The sequence below is a fragment of the Alnus glutinosa genome, chromosome 9, assembly GCF_958979055.1.
Source record: "Alnus glutinosa chromosome 9, dhAlnGlut1.1, whole genome shotgun sequence".
In the NCBI taxonomy this organism is placed as follows: Eukaryota; Viridiplantae; Streptophyta; class Magnoliopsida; order Fagales; family Betulaceae; genus Alnus; species Alnus glutinosa.
Window position 1 is genome coordinate 3,604,135 of NC_084894.1, and position 25,253 is coordinate 3,629,387.

General features: G+C 36.3%; 1 protein-coding gene across 1 annotated transcript; it reads right to left on the reverse strand.

Annotated features, from left to right (window-relative positions):
- Window positions 1-2,904: 2,904 nt before the first annotated feature.
- LOC133877404 (NAD(H) kinase 1) lies at window positions 2,905-18,025 on the reverse strand. The gene is made up of 11 exons (XM_062315688.1): window positions 17,677-18,025; window positions 16,075-16,222; window positions 15,878-15,997; window positions 9,930-10,111; window positions 9,355-9,468; window positions 8,604-8,698; window positions 7,721-7,827; window positions 6,659-6,732; window positions 5,645-5,723; window positions 5,223-5,530; window positions 2,905-3,605 (listed from the first exon to the last, which is right to left on the reverse strand). Exons 1-11 carry the CDS (start codon window positions 17,701-17,703, stop codon window positions 3,297-3,299), a joined length of 1,563 nt encoding a protein of 520 aa, XP_062171672.1. The 5' UTR covers window positions 17,704-18,025; the 3' UTR covers window positions 2,905-3,296.
- Between the last annotated feature and the right edge of the window lie 7,228 nt (window positions 18,026-25,253).

A 25,253-nucleotide genomic window follows, 5' to 3' on the forward strand; every position in this document is an offset into this window, starting at 1 on the left:
TGAACATTCTAAAAAAATACATAGCAAACTAAACAAAATTTTTTTTTTTTTTTTATGAATACAAAATAAAACAAAATCTTTCGATCACTAAATATTTAACGCAATCAAATAAACCTTCAATTAGGTTCAATGCTTAGGGTGCGTTTGAGATTTTGATTTCGCAGACAAAAAGTGCGATTTTAAACCAAATTGCAGAAAATGAACTGTTTGAAAATTGCGTTTTTAAAAAATTGCGATTTGAAAACACACAAAAACTTTTTTTTTTCAAATCGCAAGCAATGGGGTGCATTTTTGAAAACCCATAATTTTAAAGGCTAACCTGCAATTTTAAAGGCCAAATTACAATTTTGCCAAACACTTAACTGCGTTTTTAAAAATAATTTTTTTAAAATCCCGTTGCATAAGCCAAAAACAGGACCAGCGTCCGGAAGCACCGTCGTCGGCGTCAGCGTGTGTAGAACACACACCGCCACCGGTGATCTCCTCTACAGCAGAAATCTGCCGGAAGACCTCGAAACCACCAAACGCGCCTTGGAAGACAAACTGTGACCCACACATGCCGATCCAAGGAGTGACCTCCCTGGCGCCTGTAGGCCACGTGTCGAGCATGAAGAACTGGCACGGCCGCGGTTGGAGGCTGCTGGATCAGAAGAAATCGGCGAACACCGTGGAAATGCATGTCTTGGAAAAAACCAACCGAAATGAGCAGATCTGACTCAAAAGAAAGAAAGAAACCAAAACAAAGAAAAACCAGGTCAGAAACTCCGCCGAAGACACACCAAAACATCGCTCTCCAACCCAAATCCCGTGAAGTCTTCCGTTGGAGAACATCAACCACCACCGGATCTAACCCGAGGGAACAAAAACTCCACAACCCTAAAGGCTGGAAGGCACCAAATCTCCATTGGATCTAACTAGGAAGGAACAAAAAACCTCCCCCATCCTATAAGGGCGGGCGAGGAGGAAATTAGAATTATGACACATAGCGTGAATTCATATTTTTTAAACATTGAACCGGTCATTTAAGTAGAAAATTGGTCATTTAAGTAACACTGAACCGGTCCATGTATTTCAAGTGAAATAAACTGTGTATTTAATATGCCTAATTAACTCTCTTATATTAAATAGAAAAATAATAGAAACGTCAAATTTTATTGTCATTAAATTCTCACTAATTTCTACCTCTCTCTCTTCCTTTAACTATCATATTATATCATATATCATATATATATATAAGCCAAGTTTTAACTTAGAGTTTCCCTAGAATTGTGACACGTGGCGTGAACCCATCATTTTTTTATTTTTATTTTTTATTTTATTTTTTATTTTATTTTTTATTTTATTTTTTATTTTTTCGTTCATTTGCTTTTTTGAATGTTCAGAATTATATAGGATTGAAATATAATATGTATCAGACCGACAATATAAAAAATTCCTGCTAATTTTCTATTTTATGCTTTGATAATCAAAATTATGGTTTTCTTCTTGCTATTTTTCTTCACACTTATTTTCATTATAAACTACACCTATGGGATCAAAGATTTTAATATGTTTTAATTTAGAGAAATGTTTCTTGCACACAAAAGCCGAGTTCTAACTTAGAGTTGGTCTAAAATTGTGACACATGGCATGAACCTATCATTTTTAAACACTAAACCGGTCTTTCAAGTAAAAAACCGGTGAATTTTAAAGGTTGAATTGGTTTTGTAATAATTTTAATAAATTTATTGTGCTTAAATAAAAAGATCATGGGTGTGAATCTTCATGAGACCAAAATAAAGACTTTTTCGCATTATAGCATTAAGTGGTGAGAATTTTTTAAAAAAATCTAAAATTAAAAACTTTTGTTTTATTTTGTATTCATTAAAAAAAATGTTTATTTTGCTATTTTTTTTAAAAAAATAAAAAAATAAAAAAAATATTACGTTCAGAATTATATAGATTTTATTTTTATTGAAACATAATAAGTATCACACTAACAATATCAGAAATTCCTACTATTAATCCCACTATTAATGCTTTGACCAGAATCCAAGTTTTTCTCTTTCTATTTTTTTTTTTTTTTGCTTTACACTTCTTTTCATTTTAAACTTCTCATATTCCCTTCAAAAAAAAAAAAAAAAAAAAACACCTCATATGAGAATATTTTAAATTTTTTAATTTATATGAATTAAAACTAAAATTACAGTTCTTTCGATTGTAAAATTTTATGTGATTTATATATTCAGGCAATGTTCTATGTTCAATAGAGATGTTTTTTAAATTTTAAAATTAAGTTATAATGAAAAATTCTGCGCATAGCACGGGTTATGAGTTAGTAAAAATAAATAGAGAGAGAGAGAGAAGGGCCTCGTGCAACGCACGGGTCAGAGCATACCTTTATACCATTGCAAAGCAAAATGTAAAACTGTATAGACCTAAAAAAAAATGGTGCTGAACAATGGATGCTTACATTACCAATGCAGTTTGACTATAAAGCTTGCGTACGGCCACAAAAACTCTTCCTGAATTGCGCATCTGATGAACAATGATCATTGCTTATCTGGGGCATGGACTTTTCCCCTCTTTCCCTCACTCCCAATCCTCACAGAAAAGCAGAAAAGATGGCTGCTTTTGACCTTCCAATTCTTAAGGTATAATATAATCCTGAATTTCTGGATCCAGGGTACGTGCAAAGATGAATGAAATAGGACCAATAGTAGTAGACCAGTAGTAGGTTAACTCGTATTCAATTTTGGTCAAAGCTTTTCTGTCCAGTCTATTAAACTGGCATCTGTGCTTAGAATACCCAATTCTCTTATGCATTTTTAATAGGATTAATAGAACATCGGACATCTGCCCTTAGAGCAAGAAAGAGATCAAAGAGGTTTAAAAAGAAAAGAAGTAGCACATCTTAAAGAGAGCTGGTACAAACGTTTAATAATTTGATTTCTTGTATTTATTCGTTTAGTATACAAGTCTAGCTTTACAAATTTCTTTTGACAATTGAAGAATTGATCTTATTACAAACAGTTGTTTCTACGGCCTATTTTTCATCATCATCATCATCATCATCATCATCATCATCGACATACATTCAGCAGCTCTAATACCATGGTATACATCAAGTGCCCTATTCATATTGGGGAAAAAACAATAAGAACAGAGAAAAATAATCAGCTTCCCCTAGGTCCCTCCTACGATGACACTAAGCAGTTGGTAGGGGGGGGGGGGGGGTCTCAGAAAATAAGAAGATACCAACTAGAATAGCTTTCTTTTATATATGTAAGTTGTAACAACTAATGGGAAAAAGGAAGTTAGGAATCTCGAGGACCATCAAAAGACTGAGTCTTCCTTAGATTCCAGTGGAGGCCCTCGTGGATGCTGCGTAAGAAGTCACTGGTGGAATCAACCTGACACGCTGTAGGCACCGGCCAAGGCGCCATGCTGCACACAAGAGCATCTCCTGCTGCTAACAGTTTCCTGTCCTTACCATCGAATGATGCATATGCATGGCTTCGGCTATTGAAAGGTACTTGCACTCGCAATGTCACATGCTCCGGTAATATCAGAGGCCGAAAGGACAAGGAATGCGGACAAATTGGCGTAAACAGGATGCCGGGGACCTGCAGTTATAGAGATGAATCAAGAATAGGATATTGAAACTTAAATTTATGATATATCATCGTATGACTTCTGATGCCTGCTAGAGTCGAAATCAAGGATCTTCTTTCAGAATTTCTCCAAAGAATATATAAAATTTGATAAGCAACTCCAAATGGGTGACTTTTAAATGAAGAATCCACCCAACAGAAAAATTCCTTGGCCAAATTTGAGTTTACAACATGGTTCCCCTTTCACCCTTTCATGTCATCCAAAACTGCAACTTCTCTATGGTCATAAACTTACCCCAGATTCTACTGTTACTTTTCTCTTGCCCAAGCAATGCCTTGGACATTAACTGATTTGTTTAGAATTGATTATGATAGCATCACCATTTACCAGAACACATGTATTTGGTTTTATTGCAGGATGAGAACTTCTTACCTAAATCCCTCCAACTGCCCTTATGTGGCATAATTTCTACCTTATATTGATCTTCTTCATTTCTAATCTTACACACACTCCCATGCCTAGTTTCACAGACATGTACTTCATTCTATCGCAGCTTTCAAAGTAAAGCATTTATTCTAGCGGGCCAAAACGTCAGAACTTGTTTGGATTTCAGGCATGACTCTTGCCAAATCCAATAAGTTTCACTCCCCTTGGACTCCTCACTCAACATTTTGAAGTTCTAAAAAACTTCAATAAAATTACAACTTTATGACTCAAGCTTACATACATACACTAAATCTTGTCCTGTAACCAAGCCTAACACTCAAGTTCGGCAGAAGATTTTATTCAGTCTAGTGATTAGGAATCATGTCATCCCATCTTTTATTTTGCACTTCTATGAGTAAAATCACTCACTTCCAAGTTCATATTTGTTATTGGCTTTCACAGTTAGTTAGAAAGACGGTCCAGAGATACCATATTTCGCGTTTGGTTCAGGTTTTATAGCAACAAGGCACAAGAAAATGTAACACACCAGAATGTCAATGTCAACAGATCGCTTTTGCAGTTCAATGTAAAAAAATTCTGCATGTGAAGAGAAGGGGGTTATCTGCCATATGTGGAGAGAAGAGGGTTATCTACAAGTCTTGTTACACATATATAGTACTCTTTTTTGTCCATAGTCACCAAAGGTGTACCATATGCAAGATATAAACAAGGAATTTCAATTTAGCCTTCAACTTTGAGAACACTTCAATAGCTTTCAGGATAATCAACTCACCGTTTACATGCATAGTCTTGTTAAATCACCACTTATCCCAAAATCTTAAGTTAATAAAGAGTAAATTTAATCATTTAATTAATATTCTAACACTCCCTTTTAACGTGTGGGCTGAAACTTCTGTTTGATAAGTGAGACTTAACATGTGGAATGTTTAATTAAAATGGCAGGTGAATGACGGAGATAAGGTTCGAACTCATGATCTTTGCTCTTATATCATATTAAATTACCACTCATCTCAAAAGCTTAAGCTGATAGAAATGAGTAAATTTGATCATTTAATCAATACTTTAACAAGTTTGAATTCCTCCAATTAACAAATGAAATAACTTTTCATTAAACATTAGGCACCAAAAGTTATATCTGGCAGCGTTGATACTTCATAGTAAGCAATGGCTCCAAAACATACCTGTGGATGAACCATCGATCCTCCAGCTGCCAAGGAATATGCAGTACTGCCAGATGTTGTTGATAAAATTAATCCATCCCCTTGCACACAAGTGACAAAGGAGTTGTCACAATAGCATTCCAAATTTGTGAGGTAGGACGATATTCCACGATCAATTGTAACCTCATTCAAAACAAGTATTGGTTCTTCAGTTTCATACTCATGTTTAGCTGCATCCCTAACAACATGGCACCGCAAACGGTGTCGTAACGTGATACTAATGGGACCCTTCAAAACTGAATCAAGGCATTCTCTGTAATGTTCAGTGTCTGAAGAATATTAAGGACCAACCTTGGAGTATACCGAAAAGGTAACAGATATGGTGAGTGTGTGTGTGTTGGGGGGGGGGGGGGGGGAACACCTTTAAACAAGATGTAGGATACGGAAAGGAGTCATAAAGCCAAGAGACCCTAAAGAAAATGGGACAATTGGAGGAACCGGTCCTTTGAACATGGATGCTGCCTGAAAAACAAGCAGATAGATACGTGTCAAAGGCAAGAGAGACCGAAGTAAATATCAAAGTGACCAATATTAAATTCATTTGATGCAAAATTCCAAAGGTTCTAGACTTCATTTCCAAGAATAAAATTCTCACTGAATTACACATAGATTTTAGCATTTTACCTTGAGAGATAAACACAGCCTCAATGCAATAATCATCATATTTAAAAAAGCTTATTTCCAATGATAATAAAATCTGGGAAAACGAAAAAAAAAAAAAAAAAGCAGCAGGAAAAACAAGAACGCAATATTATAGTCCGACTTGTTGACAAATAAGCACCTCAATTAATGCCAAGCATTACAATAGAATATAAATGCATGGTTATAACATTGGAAAGAAAATATCGTCCTTAGTTCCAATAAATAACGGAAGGTAGAATTTATAAATTCTAGCCATCCGCTGATTTTTTTCCTTCTAATTTTTCTTTGGGTAAGTAATCCAGACCACTGTTTGTTCTGTTCAAATTATTAACCACAAGCAGAGAGAGAGAATTACCCAATGCAACAGTGTTGACAATTTTTTTATAAGTAAAAACAGCGTTGGCCAAAATTAAAACTTAAAGTTCATAGTTGGTAGTGTAAACATTTGAGCGTAATGACTGCCAATTTCTACCTCAGATCATAATGGAAGATTAATCCCTCCCATATTGGATATTATACTTCTCTCCTTTTACCTTGATCCTAAGAGGAACGTATTAACTATTTCTAGCACAAACAACTTTCACTAACAAGTATCACACTGAAGGGTATAGCTCAAACAGACTTGCATCCGAGTAGCTTGTTCTAATGCTGATGAAGATAATGTTGACTTCAAGGTAATTGCCGAATCAAAAGGTTAATGCTATGACACATTCTGATTCATCTAACAAAGTTAAAAAGAAAGTAAATGCACATACCCAAAGGACCGTTCCATCCCCACCAAGAGTTGCAACAAGGTCAACTTTTGTATGCAGGAGCGAAATTTCCTTGTCTGCAATAATAAGAAAGTCATAAAATGTAAGATCATGGCCATACATCAAACATAAGTAACACTGGAAAGAACGATCATCATACATGCAAATTTATTCTTTAGCATACAAGTAACGCTTAATATTCAAGTGTCACATGATTATGAAAAGGAGATTTACCTTAAATCCATGCAAAATGTTTCCACTTAACCATTGCAGGAGTATAAGGCACAACAAATATTATAATTCAGCCATTTAATTTGGCGACTAAAACTAGTATCAGGTCAACCCTTTATGATATAACTGCTGTTGCAAACATGTAAATGTAATATATATTTAGTCCTCTGTTAGTTATGATGGGAATAGGCAATTGTAAGAGAAATGGGGGCAAATCACATTCTTCTGCATTCATTTCATTCATTTTTTTATGTATGTAAGTAATACGTCCCAAGGGTAGGGGGAGTGAGAGATTCAAACTAGTGACCTCCGCTTCATAAGGCATGGTATCCAACCGATTGATCTACTCCTTGGGGTTTCATTTCCTTCATTCCACATATGTAGGAGCTTTCTACAATGTTCTGGAAAATAGACAACTCACACACAGCTTATACTATGACAGCTCACTAGGGACACCTCACCATGTTTCTAGAATTGGGACACCACATATTATACCCTAACACTCCCCCTCAAGCTGAAGCATATATAATATGTCCTTAGATTGAAAAGAATAAAACAAACAAACTCTAATAAACTCTAACACCCTAAAAGTTGGAATACAATACCAACCGATGTTAACAACCAAGACAATAATAAGAATAACATTGTGAGAAGCATTTAAGTCTCATATGCAAGATAGGATGAAGGAAGAAACCAAAATTCCAGAGTTTATAACATCTAGTCCAAAGAGAAATTTGATCACCATGTGAAAGAACAAATGAAGCAATATTCGGTGCATATTGAGTCAATAATAGTTGTGTAATGTCTTCCATTTACAAAAACTTCACTGCTCACCATCTTTCCAAGTTTGTACAAAATTGAAGTAAGATGATTCTGTTAGAAGGTCAACTCGCACGCGTGGCTCAACATATATGTCTAATTTTTTCTGCTCCCTCAACCATCTGGCAAAAAAAAAAAAAAAAACAAATAATATTATTTGACCGAAGATTTTGCTTAAAAAGGCAAATGTAAAATTAGAAACCAGTATCACACAAGAAGGTCAGCCAATTTCAGCAAACATGAGAGAGAGAGAGAGAGAGAGAGAGAGAGAGAGAGACTAGAATGATACGAATAGCAATAGAAAGACAAATAACATAACCCAATTCCCAGCATGTAAATAATTTGTCTCGAGTATTGTTAGTGTGTGCTTGATGTACATTTGTCAGTCAACTTCCTAGCAGCTTCAACTTTTCGGATTTATGGTTTTTAACATGGCATAAAATCTGGGGGAGAGAGAGAGAGAGAGAGAGAGAGAGAGAGAGAGAGAGAGGCCGGCATTCTCACTGCTATCTAACTTTTCACAGTAAAATCCCTTTCAGGGCTCAGACTGTAGAATCTTACCAATTCTTTCCTCTTTTTTTCTTCTTCTTCTTTTTTTTTTTTAGTGAATATTACCCCGCTTCTCCTAAAATTTATTCTTATTACACCCACTGGCAGTAATGGGTGCATTTGTATTTGTAATTTAACATTAAATAGAAAAAGGCATATAAAAGCAGTTACAGAAGAGATCTTGTAGCAGGTTGGGATAATGGTATCTGCTTTATTTAAAAGTCAGTCCCTGGCTAATACAATATCTTAAGGAATTTCACAGAGCTCAACTCTGACACAGTATTAAAAGAACTAGCAGGAAAATAGCTCTTAGGACGGCAGAATGTTAGAATATAGTTTGTATTCACACCTGACCATTTCTGCACATAGAATTCGAACAGAAATTGAATTTGGTTTGGTCAAAACAAGCACAGTCCGTGGGGGTGATTCCCACCTTAAAGAGATCTGAAAGGAAAATTAGTTTTCAATTAGACAATAGATAAGAGACTAGGGATGCAACTTAGGCCAATTAAGCTGGGATCCACCCTGCCCTGCCCTGCATCAGGTGGGGATTCCCCCAAGTAAAATAGGGACAGGAATGGATTTTCATTCCCATAGCAGGGGTGGTGAGTATCCCCCTGCCTTGCCCCACCCCCACCCCCACCCCCATATCTCATATTTTCATTTCTAAATACCCTTGCATATTTTTAAGATATAGAAAAACAATCATATAACTTTGTACATTCCTCTAATGTTACTTTGAGCGTAAAATTTTTACTACATTTACATTTGTAATTGTTCATTATAAAAGTAAATTTACAAAGAAATTCAAAAACTATAATATAAAGGGGCGAGATGGGGATTTACTTTTCCCCAAATGGCAAGGACAGAAAGCCCCACTCATTCCCACATGGCCCACCTTGCCCTCTCCCACCCCATTGTATCCCTATGAATACAACCATGTACTGATTTTAACAGTTAGTCAAAGAGAGCTCTGCAAAGTTGTCATGGTGTCGGGAAAGAATATAAAGGTGAGGAAGCAGGTATCGGTAACAAAAATCGCTGATTTGACACATTAAATAAGTGGCAAAATAACAGCCTCTTGCAGGATAGAAGTATACCTGCCTACTGCTGCGTCCTGCAGTTGTTATATTCCCTCTTTCAAAAGAGACAATGTCATGTTTGTGCTGATCACTTTGCTCACCTTTGCAGCACCATGAAAGTCTAAATGAAGCCTGTTGCAGAAACATATTTCTATTATAGTTTGACCTAAAATTTTGTGGCACTAGTTATGTTGCAATTTCCTGATCACTATTAAGTGATTTTTGCATGTAAATGGTCATGGAATAGGAAAAAACTGAAGAAGTAAAAATTTTTTTTTTTTTTTTTGATAAGTCTGAAGAAGTAAAAATTAATATCAGAAAATAAGAACACCACCAACAACAAAAACCAAAATGATCATAACAACCAAGAAAAATTCCCTTTAAGTGCATATTAGATGAGGTTATACACCTTCTATGGAGCCTGTACAGCTTAAGGAACATTAAGAAATGGTAAATATGACCTTGACTAACAAGTTTACAGTAGAAATGTTCTGATGCATGAACAGAGAACAGAATAAATTCATGCAATTAAAATCATACTGTTCCTTATAAAAAGCCAGCACTTGTCAATTGGGGGAATACTAAAGAACTACCTTTCTGACCATCTTGGAACCAGAATCAGATTCCCCATCCCGAAGAACCTCATGGGAGCAAATTCCGTTCTCCCCACAACACATCTCAAATTGCTCATTAGCTTCATTACGCGAAACTGGTTGGTTGACAAAGTTCCCCACTGCATCACCAAAATCACTATCGTGCTCTCCAGGTGACTGCTCTGTAACACAAACCAGAAAAATCCTTGAATAAAGAGGAAGTTATCAAACTACCAGAAAATATGATGGCAAAGTCAGTGCATAAAAAAAACTGACGTAGAAGAGACCCTAGACACACAAACACACACAAGAGATCTTATTTTTTGGGTGGGGGGAGAGAGAGAGAACCTTTGTTATCACAAGATACATGGTAACCAAAATGTGCAGGAATTACCAACATATCAGTGTGGGTTTGCACGAGCATTTCTATGACAAACTCTTTCCTAAGGCAACCATCGCCCCTATCTTTGACCCACTCATAGATATTGGAATTGAGGAGTAAATTTTGAGAGGTCAAGAGAAGCCAAGTTCCATGAATCTCTCCTTGACTGCGGATACCAAGAGCTTGAATCCTCCCCCTAATAGATGGATCATGACTGCACTATCCCATCTTAAGTACATCAATCTAACTAGTCTCCATTTAAAACCAAATATAACTTCTCAGTAACCTCGCCGCTGACAGAATTTTCCTACGCCCCTTACAGCGCTCATCATTCATTGTTTAAACTACCCAAGAGGGTAGTCTAAATATCTCCAAATCAGAAAAGTAATATCTTCCCCCTCAAATGGTGTTGATAGTATTGAATGTCCAAAAGAGAAAATGTTAAATAAATAAATTCACAGTTTCCCAATAGCTTAATCTTGAGAAACTAGCTTAATCTTTTAGTATTGATGATTTCAAAAAAAAGTACCAAAGCAGGAGAGCCTATGTTCAAATTCTAAGATCTCCTGCCTGGTTAAAAAAGCATTCCATGTGCCGACAAATTGATGTAGTGTTGAAGCCTAAATGCAAGGGAGAGTATTTTTTTGATAAGTAAAATTTATTGAAAAGGCGCAAAGGGGCGCAACCCAAAGTACACAGGATGTATACAAGGAACCCCTAAGGAACGGGGGAAAGAGAACAACTGTCTAAGAAATCAAAATAGGAACAATCATGCATAGTCTTAATTCTATCCCTCCACATATACAACAATTGCAACATCTTTCTCTTCAGATTAGACAAACCCGTCTCACAATCTTCAAAGCAGCGAGCATTCCGTTCCCTCCAGATGCACCACATCAAACACAGCGGAGCCATGCGCCAAATCTGTAACGAGGTCCGATTACCCTTCTGGCCCCTCCAACTCCCCAACATATCTTTCACCGACTTCGGCATTACCCAATCCACCCCAAACAGTTGCAAGAGAACCCTCCATAATTCAGAAGCCATCATACAATGCAGAAATAAATGATCGATGGATTCTCCAGCGGATTTACACATATAGCACCAATCCATTACGATAAAATTTCTCTTACGAAGATTATCCAGAGTTAAAGATTTCCCTAGAGTTGCCGTCCAAACAAAGAAAGCCACTCTCGGGGGAACATTAACTTTCCAAATACTTTTCCATGGGAAGGAGAACTGAGAATGACTCGACAACAAATGATAATAGGACTTTACCTCAAAGGATTTCTTACGGGCTGGCACCCAACACAACTTATCCTCTCCCTCGCTACTAACTTTGAAGTTGTACAAAATCCCAAAGAACCTACAAACCGCATCGACCTCCCAATCATGAACCGGACGAGCAAACAAAATATTCCATGAGATGGTGCCATTTTGTCTCTGCATAATATCCTCCACCCAAGCATCCTTTCTTGTAGCAATAAGAAACAACTCAGGAAAGAGGATCTTCAAAGGAATATCCCCACACCAAACATCATGCCAAAACAAGACTTTCGAGCCATCCCCGATCTCATATTTCACATGCGCAGCGAAGTCATCCCATCCCCTCCTAATGCTTTTCCACACACCAAACCCATAAGAACCCCCAACCTCCTTAGAACACCAACCACCCCTCGAACTACCATATTTGACCTCCACCACCTTTCTCCAAAAAGCATCTCTCTCCATAGCGAATCTCCATAACCATTTACCCATCAATGCTTTGTTGAATCTAACCAAACTTCTCACTCCCAACCCTCCCGAAGCTTTTGAAGAGCAAATCGTACGCCAATTAACCAAATGAATTTTGAATTCATCACCAACACCACCCCATAGGAAATCTCTCTGAAGTTTCTCCATCCGATTAGCCATACCCACAGGAATAGGGAAAAGAGAAAGAAAATACGTAGGAAGGCTAGAGAGAGTGCTATTAATCAAAGTAAGCCTCCCCCCTCTAGATAAACACACCTTCTTCCACCCTGCTAGTCTAGCTTCCATCTTCTCAATAACATTGTTCCATATATTAGAATCTTTATATTTAGCACCCAACGGAAGGCCCAAATACTTAATCGGAAGCGAAGCCACACCACACCCAAGGATACTAGCCAACTCCTCGACATCCTCTACCTCTCCCACCGGAACCATCTCAGATTTGGATAAATTGATTCTCAAGCCGGAAACTGCTTCAAAACAAAGCAACAAACACCTCAGATCTCGGACCTGATCAACAACCGGATCACAGAAAATCAACGTATCATCCGCAAATAATAAATGGGAAACCTTCATGGCAACCTGGGAACTCGATCCCACTGAGAAACCCGATAGCCGCCCACTATCCACTGCTGCATATGTCATCCGACTGAAAACCTCCATCACCATCACGAACAAGAGCGGAGACAAAGGATCCCCTTGTCGAAGACCCCGAGAACTACGAAAAAACCCTGAAGGCGACCCATTAATATTGATGGAAAAAGAAACAGTAGAAATAGCATGAGCAATCCAGCCAACCCATTTCTCCCCAAAACCACATCTTGTTAGAACGTAAAGCAGAAATTCCCAATTGACATGATCATAGGCCTTCTCCAGATCCAATTTGTAAATTATGCCCGGAGTTCCAGAACGAATCCTACTATCCACACATTTGTTAGCCACCAACACTGAATCCAGAATTTGCCTTCCCTCTACAAAAGCATTCTGAGACTGAGAAACAACCTTCCCCAAAACCACCTTCAACCTATTAGCCAGAATCTTAGAGATGATTTTATACATACCACCTATTAAGCTGATAGGACGAAAATCCTTGATATCCACCGCTCCGGCCTTCTTTGGAATCAACGACACAAAAGTAGCATTAATGCTCTTTTCAAATTTAGTAACAACTTCAAGTTTTTGGATTGATGATTTCCAACAGAAGCAAGATAGAGATTTTCAATCTTACAGTGGATAATAATAGAAGGCTTCCCCCCTCCCTCTCAAAGAAAAAAGAGATTATATATGAAAATTTGGATAACCTAAGGGTCTTTAGCCTTTCCAGTTTCCATAGCTGGTCCAAAGCCTATTATTGCCACATTGGGGAAAAATTAAAAGAAACCTATACCCAAATCTATGGACATGAAGCCTCTTAATTTTGACTTTATCTACCTATTTCAAAAACTAAAACAAAAATGTAAAAACAAGTAATAATAAAAAGTCCCTTAGTGACATTTGCACGAGTGTGTCTACTTGACATCAAAGTTAGCAAAAAAGTATATGTGAATATGTCCAACGCAGTTGGCATTGCTTAGCAATCTAAAATGTGGGAACACTGACAGACGAAAGAATGATCTTGGAGGATACAATCATAAAAGGAATGGTAGATTCTTTATAAAAAGAAATTTTTGATAATTAAAAAATTCATAGCAGTATAAATACAGAATACCAACTATGTTTAGATTACACGCTCACTAATACCAATCAACTGGTCCAAGTTTTCAGTAATTGGTTTAGTACAATAGAAGAATCAAGAAGCCACAAAAGCCATGGCCCAAAAATTTCTCTTCCACACAAAATGCATTTCAAATTTCTTTTTACTTTATATTTAGATAAGGGTGAATCTTTGTAGCATAAAATGATATTACAAAAGAGAAAGTAGGAGATCTCCTCCAATGAAAGAGAACAACAAAGGAGCTTTTCCAGAAAATCATACAGAAGGATAATAATGTCACGAAACCTCTCCACAAAAACTCTTCCTATGGATATTTGATAGATATCCTGCATTAAATATAACTTAATTTCCATTTCATTCCAAGATTTCTAGCCTGCTATTAGATGGGGCAAAGATGGCAAAACAAGAAATATATATATATATTTGCAACATAAAATAATTTCAAAAATATTTAAGGTAAAGCCAATACTTGTTAGGTTACCAAAAAAAAAAAAACTTAAATGATGTGCAGTACATTAAAGATGAGAATCAAAGTTAGAGAAAGGGACGAGATTTAAGAAAAGCTATATAGGGAGCTCATTTTTAGGATGATTTTAGTTTGTCAAAGGGCATATTATACTTTGCAGACCTAAATCTGAAATGGCTCTACTTTCTTATGTTCCCTATAAAGGCTTGGAAGTGCAAGGAACGATTGTATTAGTTTGGATAATGAAATCATACAAAAAGCTGAAAAGAATGAGAAAAAATACAGCATGAGTGGACAAGAAATCACTGTCACAGAGATGAAAAAGAGTAGTGGCCGTATCATTCAACTATTAGGATATCAATCCTATAAGTTTTATTATAGGAAAAAAAAAAAAAAAAAAAAAAAAAAAAAAAAAAAAAGAAAGAAAGAAAGAAGGAAGGGGTACAAGCAAAGGTGAAGGAATGAAGAAAGATTTATAAAAAGAAGAAAGTAATGAGAGCACTATTGCCCTTGAAATCATTGACCAAATATATTCCAGTTTTTGGCTTGCCTTATTTATTGGATATGGTTCTAGAATTTGTTTCTGAAATTAATTTTGATGGTTGCCATCCCATCTTGCTTGGCCTTCGCCTATTTGGTCTTAGAATTCCTCACAGAGCTCCAATCACAAGCAACTATGGTTCAGCAATGGTTTGGCTGAAATCTTTAACGGTTCAAATTTAAGAGAATTTTAGACATCAAGAACTAACTGATATTTCTACTCGTATTCATTCTGCAAGTCACTATAATGGTTGATGATGTCCTAAGCTGCATAAGATCAACCTCTCAACAACATTAGGATCATTCCTTCTGCACCAATCACCCATTCCTAGATAGCCAATGATAATTCCGATGCATCAAATTCCCTCCCTATTTATTTTGAATCCTATGTGCCCCATAAATTATGGTTTTGGATTGGCGGCCCATAAGAGCTCTAAAGGAGACAACATGAAGTGCATAGCCCTGAAAGGAACAGCTTAGTCTAGCAAAATCTATACCGTCATGATCTATTTGTCCTTTGCTGGGTTTCATTTTATCATAGGCACTTGCTTCCCCAATGGCAATGTATCGTTTTCTCAATAGTGATAATTGTTCAATATGGTTGGCATGAGCTGTGTCACATCCTCTCAATTTACTTTTCTTGCAGAAACTTTCTTCTATGCCATTGAGAGGAGGCGACTGTAAAGACTTCTTTATCTTAGATTTTTCAGCACCTATTTACGTTTCAGTCCAAAAGAAACACCAGGACTAATTAGGATATATTTCTAATGAAGAGATTAGGTTGCCTCTCAAGGCTTTGTCAACAAGGATATCTAAAGGTGATTGAATGTTTCTTATATCTAGAGTTTGTTTGGTGAATAGTTAATTGAATATTTTTTCCATTGAGTTATTGTTTGTATTTCGTAGTGTAAACAGTTTGCATAACACAAATTTGGTGTCAACATGGCCCACAGGACCATAATGGAGCTTATGTAGAGGCCCTGAGAGGTTACATGGTGGATTATAAGACAAAGGAGTAAGAAGATAGACTCTGGATGTTTGCTAGCTATCATAAAAGGAAGTGGTAAATAACATGATAAAAAAAATAAGAAAACCTTTATCCTCTAACGGAAGATTCCGAGCTTTCTCCAGTTCATATCTACGCTTCCATTCGGCTGCCTCAGCTTGAGCAGAAGCCTTTCCTTCAGCAGCACGTCTTAAGGCCTTTGCAACAGCTGGAGATGATATGGAAAAATATAAGCACATAGCTGTACTGCAGATGTAGGTAACTTTGGATTAAAAATGAACATACTTCTCATAGCTTCTGAGAACTCTATAAGGTGGTCATCAGTTCCCTGAACTGGAGGTTGAAGAATTTCATCAACTGCCTTCTCCGAGAAGAGAGAAAATGAATTGGTAAAACCATTCTCTGGCTGTGAACATGATATACTTTCCTCTCCCTGCCAACAGCAAGCACATCAGATAATAAGCAAGAAAAATGTGTGTCAAATGAGACAAGGTATCTCAGCAATGTGACATAAGATACTGCTCCCAATCAAAATCGAGGATGTACCATTCTAAGATATGCATTGTACTTTTGGGATTTGGGTTTCACGTAGGTTTTGGGTGTTGTGGGTGCTTTCTGGCCGGGAGGGTTTGACAAATCATTTTACTGTTTTTGGATTCTGGGTTTGTAAGAGCTCTATTGTATATTGTCTGTGTACGTAGGGGCGCCTTATGCTTTTTTTTAATAAAGTTGCATTACTACTTATCAAAAAAAAAGATATGCATTGTACTTTGCCAATGGTAGTTAGAGCCTTAAAAAAGCATCTGAAAAAGACTGAAAGAATTTCATATGATAACAAAAGCTTGTCCTTTGACTTCTTCCAAGACAAATTCATTCTACTGGAAATATCCTACGTAGTAAGCCTTAGAGATATAGCCAACATGGTAACATAAAGTCAAACACAGAGTGGGATTCCGCTAACAATACTTTATACTTAAGCCGAGCGGGGATCAAAAAGATCTTCAACACTTGGCAGATGAAAGTATTCTTGTAATAAAGGTTAGAGGGCATTCCAATAATAAAGTATACCACACAAAACCTTGTAAGCAAGCCTCCTGACTATTAGTTACCCCTCTGGTTAAGGGCATAATTGTCTTTCCATTTATTCCAAAAGTTAAATCACCATTTATTCCCGTGTTCTAGGTATGTGAGTATGTAGAATCACCATTTATTCCCGTGTTCTAGGTATGTGAGTATGTAGAATCACCATTGAGTGGGATTAGCTAAGTGGTGAGGAGACAGTTTCCAATTTAGCAAGAAAGGACAACAATTAGCCCAAGATGAGGTCTGTGAATAAATTATTGTCCTATAAGAGCTATGAACATCCATCTTCCACTTAGCAGGATGCATACTTCTGATGAATGTCAACCCACCATTTTTTTTAATCTAAATCATCATCACAAATTATATCAAGCCTCAAATTAACCGTTTTCTAAATTTATGGATTTGTTCCTCTCAATTGTCTACCCTAAAGTACAATTTCACTCTCAACTAATATTAATTAATTACAACCTGAAATTTGCACACAGTGAAGTCTGCACTCCCAGAAACTCAATCAATCTAAAATTCAAAGACTGGGCAACCCAATCTCAAAAATCACTGTTTTCTACAAACTCTGCTCACCCACTACTTTTCTTTTCACAAAGAGGCCAGGAGAACATTGCCAACCCAACAACCCACAGAATTAAATGAAAAAAAGAGAAGCACCCAATACTAAATCCTGAGCTAACAGTTCAACAAGTACTTCAAAACCCTAATTTGCAAAGAACATAACAAATCCAACAAACACTAAACACCCTAGAAATACACACACAAACAAGCAACATGAGAGAAAGAGAGTTTGATTACAGTGGACTTGAACTTGCTGGGAGACATGGCTGAGTTGTTTGACACAGGGAAAAAGAGAGAGAAACTGGAAATTGTTGGATTGCTTCCCTTCTTAAGCCCTCACAACAACTCTGTGATCCTCAGCAAATAGGCCTTTTTAACGGGAAAAATGAAAAATTCGTTAGAAAGAGATGATTTTGGAGGTGGGCGCCCACAACAGCGCGTGGCAAATTCAAGGTCAAGGTATGTTTTTGTGGAGTAAACAATCACAGCGCGCATGTCACATGGTTGCACAAGTCAACCAACCACCCAAACCAAACCTGACACAAGTGAGCGATCATCATATCTGGGGCACTTCGGCCCTTTTGGCTCGGGCTTCACCACCTATGCTAGCCCGAGTGGCCGCTTCAAACAGCCACCCACTGACCCACACGTTTCATTCCCCTCACGGTGACTCACCATTACTATTCACTCACCCGTTGCTCAGTGAATTTCACTTCTATTTTAACTTCTTCTTCTTTCTTTTCTTTTAAAAAAAGTTAATTTTTTTATTATTATTTTTAACTATTTACTTCATCAATATCACACTCTCTATTTTAGTTATTTATTTTTATTTTTTTATTTAAATATTTTTCTCAAGTATTTATTTATTTATTTATTGAGATTTAGAGATTTTTTTTTAAAAAAAATATTATTTAGCCCCCATCAACTAACAACTATTTTTTTATAAAGCACAACAAATTGTCAAGTATCATAATTTGACCATTTAAATTGTCAATTTGTTGCAACTTAGCCACATCCATTAGTCTTGACAGTTGTGTTGGAAGGAACTCAAATTTGACTAAAATCTTTCAAAAATACCCTTATTTTGATTACTAAAAAGCTAAAATAACAATTTAGTTCCTGCAGTCAAATTCCGTCAAAACACTTGATAGATTCCATTAGTGTACCACGTGTCATCACCAATATAATGATGACACGTGTCACTCTTTAAAATATATATAAACTGAAAACTTAACAAATTAATTATTAGGATAAATGCAAAATCAAACATTATGGCTGGCCTTAATTACAAATCACTTCTTACAGTATAAAAATAATAATTCAAAGGTCCTCAGGGTAAGCCAAAATAACAATTTAGTCACTGCAGTCAAATTCTGTCAAAACACTTGACGAATTTCGTTGGTGTGCCACATCAACGCTAATAGGATGATGACAAGTGTTACTCTAAATAATAATAAAAAAAATTATTATTAACATATTAAAAATATAATATATAAAAATTAAAAATTATTTAAAAAAAATGAAAAAAGCGAGGGAGGAGGGTGGCTCACCGCCACACCAAGCGCATTGTGTTTTCATTTTATTTATTTTTTTATCCCCAAAATGGCACAATGGGAAGAATTTGGCCCAAGTGGTCACGTAACCAATTTTCCATACAAGTAGACGGCAGCCTCTAACAGAGTGTTTTAATTATAATAAATTAACAGTTTGAATTGCTAAATTATGACACTTGTCAGTTCGTGGTATCTTATAAAAAAATTGTTGTTAGTTGAAAGGGCTAAATAATATTTAATCTTTTTTTTTTTTTTTTTTTTATTGGTGAGTTAACTTTGCTTACCAAATTTTTCTTCCAATTGATGAGATAGATAGAGATGTATTATTTATACACATACTCACATTTGGTGAGACCCGTACATATAAAAAGCCGGATATAGCTTCTTTTTGTTTCCTTTTAATATCTCAGCTAACTAAAATATTATCTCGCTAACCGAAACAAGAAAGCTCTTAAGTTCTAAACTTTTTGCTCATGGAAAGACTAAAAATGTGAAACCAATAAATAGATGATCATAGCAAATTTGACTTTAATATAATAATGGTTATAATGTTAGCATAAGGCTTTAATAAGTTATATCTTTATTTTTGACATGTCCACACGAGAGGGGGAGGGGAATTCGAACTAGTAGCATCCGCTTCATGAAGCATAGTTCCCAGTCGATTGAGTTACCCTTTGGAGACATAAGTTATGTTTTATGTCTAGTGATGTTAAAAAAAAAAAAAAAAAAAAAAAAAAAAAAAAAAAAACGTTATATCTCATGTGTGCATCCGGTGATTTCGCAGATTAAACGCACACTCATAAACAAAATTTCAAAAAATGTTTTGTTTGGGAGTAAGTTTGAAGCAAATAGTGATTTGAATAAGTGGAAAAATTCAAGTTTTCGAACAGCAAGCATTTGATGTGTTTTTAAAATGCAATATTTTTAAAGGCCAAACTGAATTTTCGTGCAGCATGTATCATATGCTTTACAGAGTTAAGCATTTTTCAAAATTACATTTTTATTAACTGCTCTTTGAAATCGCCATAGGAATTCTAAGACACCATATACAAATAATAATTATACAAGCCTGGAAACTAGAATTTTGAAGAATATATGTCCTTTAACAAATTGTTGAGTGGTATGTCATTTTGCCCCGGTGGTTCATTAAGCAACATGTCTAAGGTTCAATCTCCTTTCAGTGCAAACAATTTTTTGGGATCATGCCCGTGAGCAAAAGCTCTAGTTTTATACTATTAATGTTGAGAAGACACTTTACACAATGTCTCAAGATCTAGTCGCAAAGAAGCCCCAAATACCCGGGTTAAAAAGTATATATATATATAATCACTTTATTTGTTGAGTGTTTTTCTTTTATACACCCCTAACACATTAACACAGCAAGGAAATAAAAAGGGACCCTTATGCCTTCAAGAAATAACAAATGCTATATGCATATATAAATGTCTTTGAGTTGTCTCCCTCTCAATCCCATTCATGACAACTCAGCTTATTCTATTAGAAGAAAAGCCCAAACAAGAACAAGGCAAAGGGAGATGGGAAAAAGAGAACCACTTTAATTAAAGGAAGAAGAACAAACAGTGACAGCACCATATTATTCATTAAGAGAGATGAGAAAATGCCAAGGAAGCTTCAAGTCTATTGATACTTTGACCCACCCAAAATAATAAAAATAAAAAAGTCCTTGAATTCTTAGTAAATTCATTTGTATGTTTTATATATCTTGATACTTGGAATTATTCAAATTTATGACTGCCACATTTATTCCGTAAGTCATCCCTTCCGTGACACGTACCCGAACCATCTAACGGTTGATTTGGAAAAATGTTGTTAAAAAATGTACGACAAAATGATTTGTAACATTTTTCTTTATAAAATTACTTTCTAAGGTTTATACCATTATTAAATGATTGTCTCCATACCATTTTATTAAATTTTTAATGATAATGAATTACACACGACCATCAGCCACGTCATGTCCAATAAAAAGTAAAAGCGTGTCTAAACCATCTAATCAACTAACCTATAAAAATATAAGATCAAGGATCACAGAAGTTATGTAGCTTATAAAAATCAAGAGCAGGTGGGGGAGGTTTGGAGTATTATTAATTAGTCAACCATTAAATACACAAAAACCAATCGTTCACACCATGTTTATAGACAAAACTTGATATAATTAATTAATAAATGGAGTTCAAAGCTAATTATTTGAATATAATTACTTTCGATGACCATGGCTCATAACAGAAAAAAATTGCCTCAATCCCAGCAGGTGCTGTGATCGTGAGACTGTAATTTGAATAATCTTTTGCTTGTACAGTTTTTTTTTTTTCTTTTAATTAAGACTTTGAATGCCAGAAAAGAAAAGAAAAGAAAAATAAAAAATCGAAGAAAAGATCACGTAAATTTGGTGGGTGTCGTGGCATGCCATGGCCTGCCTTGGTGTGTGTCATGGCTTGCCTTGGAGGGTACCAAGGGGCTGCTGCCTTGGTGAGCTTGGTGGAATGCCATGGGCTGCGTTTGTGGGTGTCGTGGCATGCCCATGGGCACTATAAACCGAGGTTAATGGCATGCCCTGGCTGGCTTGGTGGGTGTTGTGGCATGCCCATCGGCACTACAAACTGAGGTTAGTGGCATGCCATGGCCTTCCTTGGTGGGTGTCATGGCTTGCCACTACTTGCCTTGGTGGGGAGCCATGGCTGTCTATCATTCCTTGTGCATCAATTTTTATTTACCACATTTTAGTGAAAAATAAAAATCAACTCTTTTTATTTTTGTCTGCATGTTAATAGAAATTCTTTATGCATCGACCTCGTACTTATCAAAAATTTTATTACTTGTAATAGCTCAAACTTGGATTTGCATTCTTTTTGGGACAAGGATCTAGTTCAAATGACTGCAAGGGATCCAATTACTATTATTTTAGGGTTAATATTGTATTTCTCACATTTTCATGGACAATATTACCCCTCTAAAAACACTGACCGGAAATGAAGAGAGGATCCAAATGCTTCTTTTTGACGCAGCATATTTAACACTAGAGTGCTGTGAGTAATGCTACTCTTCAATCCCAATCTTCAAACCTTTTGTGCCGGGCTTATGTGAGCTACTTAAAATACAATACATCTTAAATGAGCGTGAAAAGTGCACATTGTGAACGGTTAGATACCATTAGCTCGGATTCTGACTTAGAGATGTTCAGTCATAATCTAGCGCACGGTAGATTCGCGCCACTCGCTTTTCAACCAAGGGCGATGACCAATTGTGCGAATCAACAGTTTATCTTGTACTAGGTTGAATTACTATTACAACACTGTCATCAATAGGATAAAACTAATCTGTTTCACGACGGTCTAAACCCAGCTCACGTTCCCTATCGATGGGTGAACAATCCAATACTTGGTGAATTCTGATACACAATGATAGGAAGAGCCGGCATTGAATGATCAAAAAGCAACGTTGCTATGAACGCTTGGCTGCCACAAGCCAGTTATCCCTGTGATAACTTTTTTGACACCTCTAGCTTCAAATTTCGAAGGTCTAAAGGATTGATAGGCCACGCTTTCACAGTTCATATTCGTACTAGAAATCAGAATCAAACGAGCTTTTACCCTTTTGTTCCACACGAGACTTCTGTTCTCGTTGAGCTCATCTTAAGACACTTGTGTTATCTTTTAACAAATGTGCCGCCCTAGCCAAACTTTCCACCTGACAATGTCTTCCGCTCGAATCGGCTTGTATAAATTTTTTTAAATTTTCCTACAAATTTATATTCTGGAAAAAAAAAAAAAAAAAAACCTCCCAAGATTTAGATAGGTTTTAGGGAAAGTTATTTGATTGCTTCCTGTGAGTTATTTTATTATTAAATTGCTTATCAAGTTTTAAATTTTATATCATTGTGTTTGAGTCGTTATTAAAATTATCATTATGTCCATATTCTTCTAAAAATTTTAAAGAGAATGGTATCACCCATGAAAAAAATTGTTTGGTAAAACATTTCAGAGCGTGTTGTTTGCTTTTTCTTTTTTTGTTTTGTTTTTTTTTTTTTAAATGTTTTTATTTGACATAAAAGTGAAAGTCATTTGAGTGTTTTTGTTATGATATGGTCATCACATGATAAAGAAGTAGGATATTGTAGGTGTATGTTTTGTCGAGGGTTTGGGTTCTAGTAGTCAAGTGTATGTAATTAGGAGTCTTACTCTGTGTTATCAAGTCATTGGAGAGTTCAGCTCTTAGCAAAAGTATTTTTCCATTTACAAGTTATTTACATTCCTGTATTACTGCTTTTTAGTAGATAAGTAGATTAGTTTCGGTTAATGTTTATTCCTACTTGGTTGAGTCTTGATAGGAGTTGTTCCAAGCTATAGATTCAACTGTACAATGGTTATGTTAATTTATTTAAAGAGATTAACTCATGAATAAAAAAGTAAGCAAAATTAACCAAAATATTGTGTTTGACAAAGAGTCCTATGATCCTCTAATTTCCTATAGTTAGTTCTTCCAAATTAGCAAAATAGGTAAGAACAAGAAGCTGGATTCTGCTTCTATTCTTATCAAAGGTCGAGTTACTAGATCCATTACGCGTTCACATAACAGTTTTGCGTTGTTTGCTAGTGTTTTTCTTCTTTTGGTATATTGGCTAAAACATTACCAAACGGACTCTTGTTTCACCACCTAAACTTGGCATATATTTTAAATAATAATAATAATAATAATGAATTACCTAGGTGTCTCTCTCTTCACCCCTCTCTCCGCCCGCTCCCCTTTGAAGGTGGCAGAGGAGGGAGATCACCCCACAACAACGGAGTTAGAGGCAAGAGGGGGCAAATTGGAGAAGGAGTCTCTCTATTTCATTTGACATGGAAATGAGTCGGTTCCTTACTCTTAGACAGACAAAATTGCCCAAAAAAGTGAAATGACAATTTTGTCCCTCTAAAAGCAAGGAACCCGCTCCTCTTCATTTTATAATCCTATTCCGGAAAAATGACCCCTCTGGCTAGCCTAAAAGAACCCTCTTTGAATGAATTCTTTAGCCATGTTTCTCTCTTATTAAAGTGATGTTTCTCTTTATTCTAGTTTAGAGGTTTTACGATTCAACTTGTGGGAGGAACACAACACATGGGTACTCTCTAAGATCCACATTGCAATGATACCCAAGAAAGATTTAAAGAGAGGTTTTGTTCTTTGAATGAATTCTTTTGGCATAGTTTTGTTTGGTCCTTCTAAGCTGACTCCAAAACACCAAGATGCGCGCTTCTTGGTGAATCTTTAGTCACAAAGGGAGGAACACAAAAAAGTGTTCATCATTGTGCAGAATCTCTTATGTCCTGGTTAAGAGACAACCCATACAAGCTTAATGAAGAATCTCTTTATTGTGATATCTGCTAGGGAATAATCTAACTTTCCAACCATTCTCAAAGGTCATGAGCCTCCGAACCAACATCGGTCCAAAAAATGCTTAAGGACCCCAGACTTATGCGGTACGTCTCTTAGAAAGAAGTCCCCCAAGAGAATACGAGGTAAGCGACCCTCGAGAATGGCTATTTCCAGGGACACAATTAGTGGCGTACCCAGCTCTAGCCTCAAGAATGAACATATCCCAGTCCCAGAGTTTGACTTTTATTGACGAGCCTTGGATAAAACGTGCCCTAGAAACTGGTATGTTAACCTGGCTGCTGAGAGTGGTAAGGATGGGTTACAGAAGGAGGCCGCAAGGTCACAATCCCCAATGACCCGGTATCGTATATGATCCTGAAAAATCTAGTCAAAATCTTGCTCCGAGACGAATAGGGAAAGAATCCCAATTCGGGTTTAATAAATATTCCAAGTCCAAATCAAGCTCTAGCAATGCAACTGGGACAAGCTGGAGACGAAACCGTAATTAAGGTTTGCCTCAACCTCATAGCTTATAAATAAACCTTTACACCAGGTACGAAAGGGAGACTGAATTATTGCGCATTAGGTATTTTATTTCCTTAGAGTCTGACTTAGACATAGGAGTGAGACCCGTCGGCCCCCCTCCTGCGAGTTATCTTGACCTTGTTTGTTTTGCAGTGATCGTAGAAACGCGAGGAACATCGAAGAACGTGTTATCCATACCACCAGAAAATTGTTCTAACAACATCTACCCAATATCTCAAAATGACTAAACGCCATTGTAACCAGGGGCGGAACCATCCTGCAATGCCCCATAAAATTTTAAAACTATAAAATTTGAAATTTTTCTTTAAATTTTATGTTTTTATGAAATGGACCATTCAA

What these genes read in the sequence shown, in the direction of transcription:
- LOC133877404 (XM_062315688.1), bottom strand. Translation starts at nt 17,703, where the DNA reads ATGTCTCCCAGCAAGTTCAAGTCCACT. An exon ending in GTTCTCAGAAGCTATGAGAA is followed by an intron (nt 15,998 to 16,074) that starts GTATGTTCATTT and finishes TATCATCTCCAG; the next exon opens with CTGTTGCAAAGGCCTTAAGA. An exon ending in CAGGACGCAGCAGTAGGCAG is followed by an intron (nt 8,699 to 9,354) that starts GTATACTTCTAT and finishes TTTTCCTTTCAG; the next exon opens with ATCTCTTTAAGGTGGGAATC.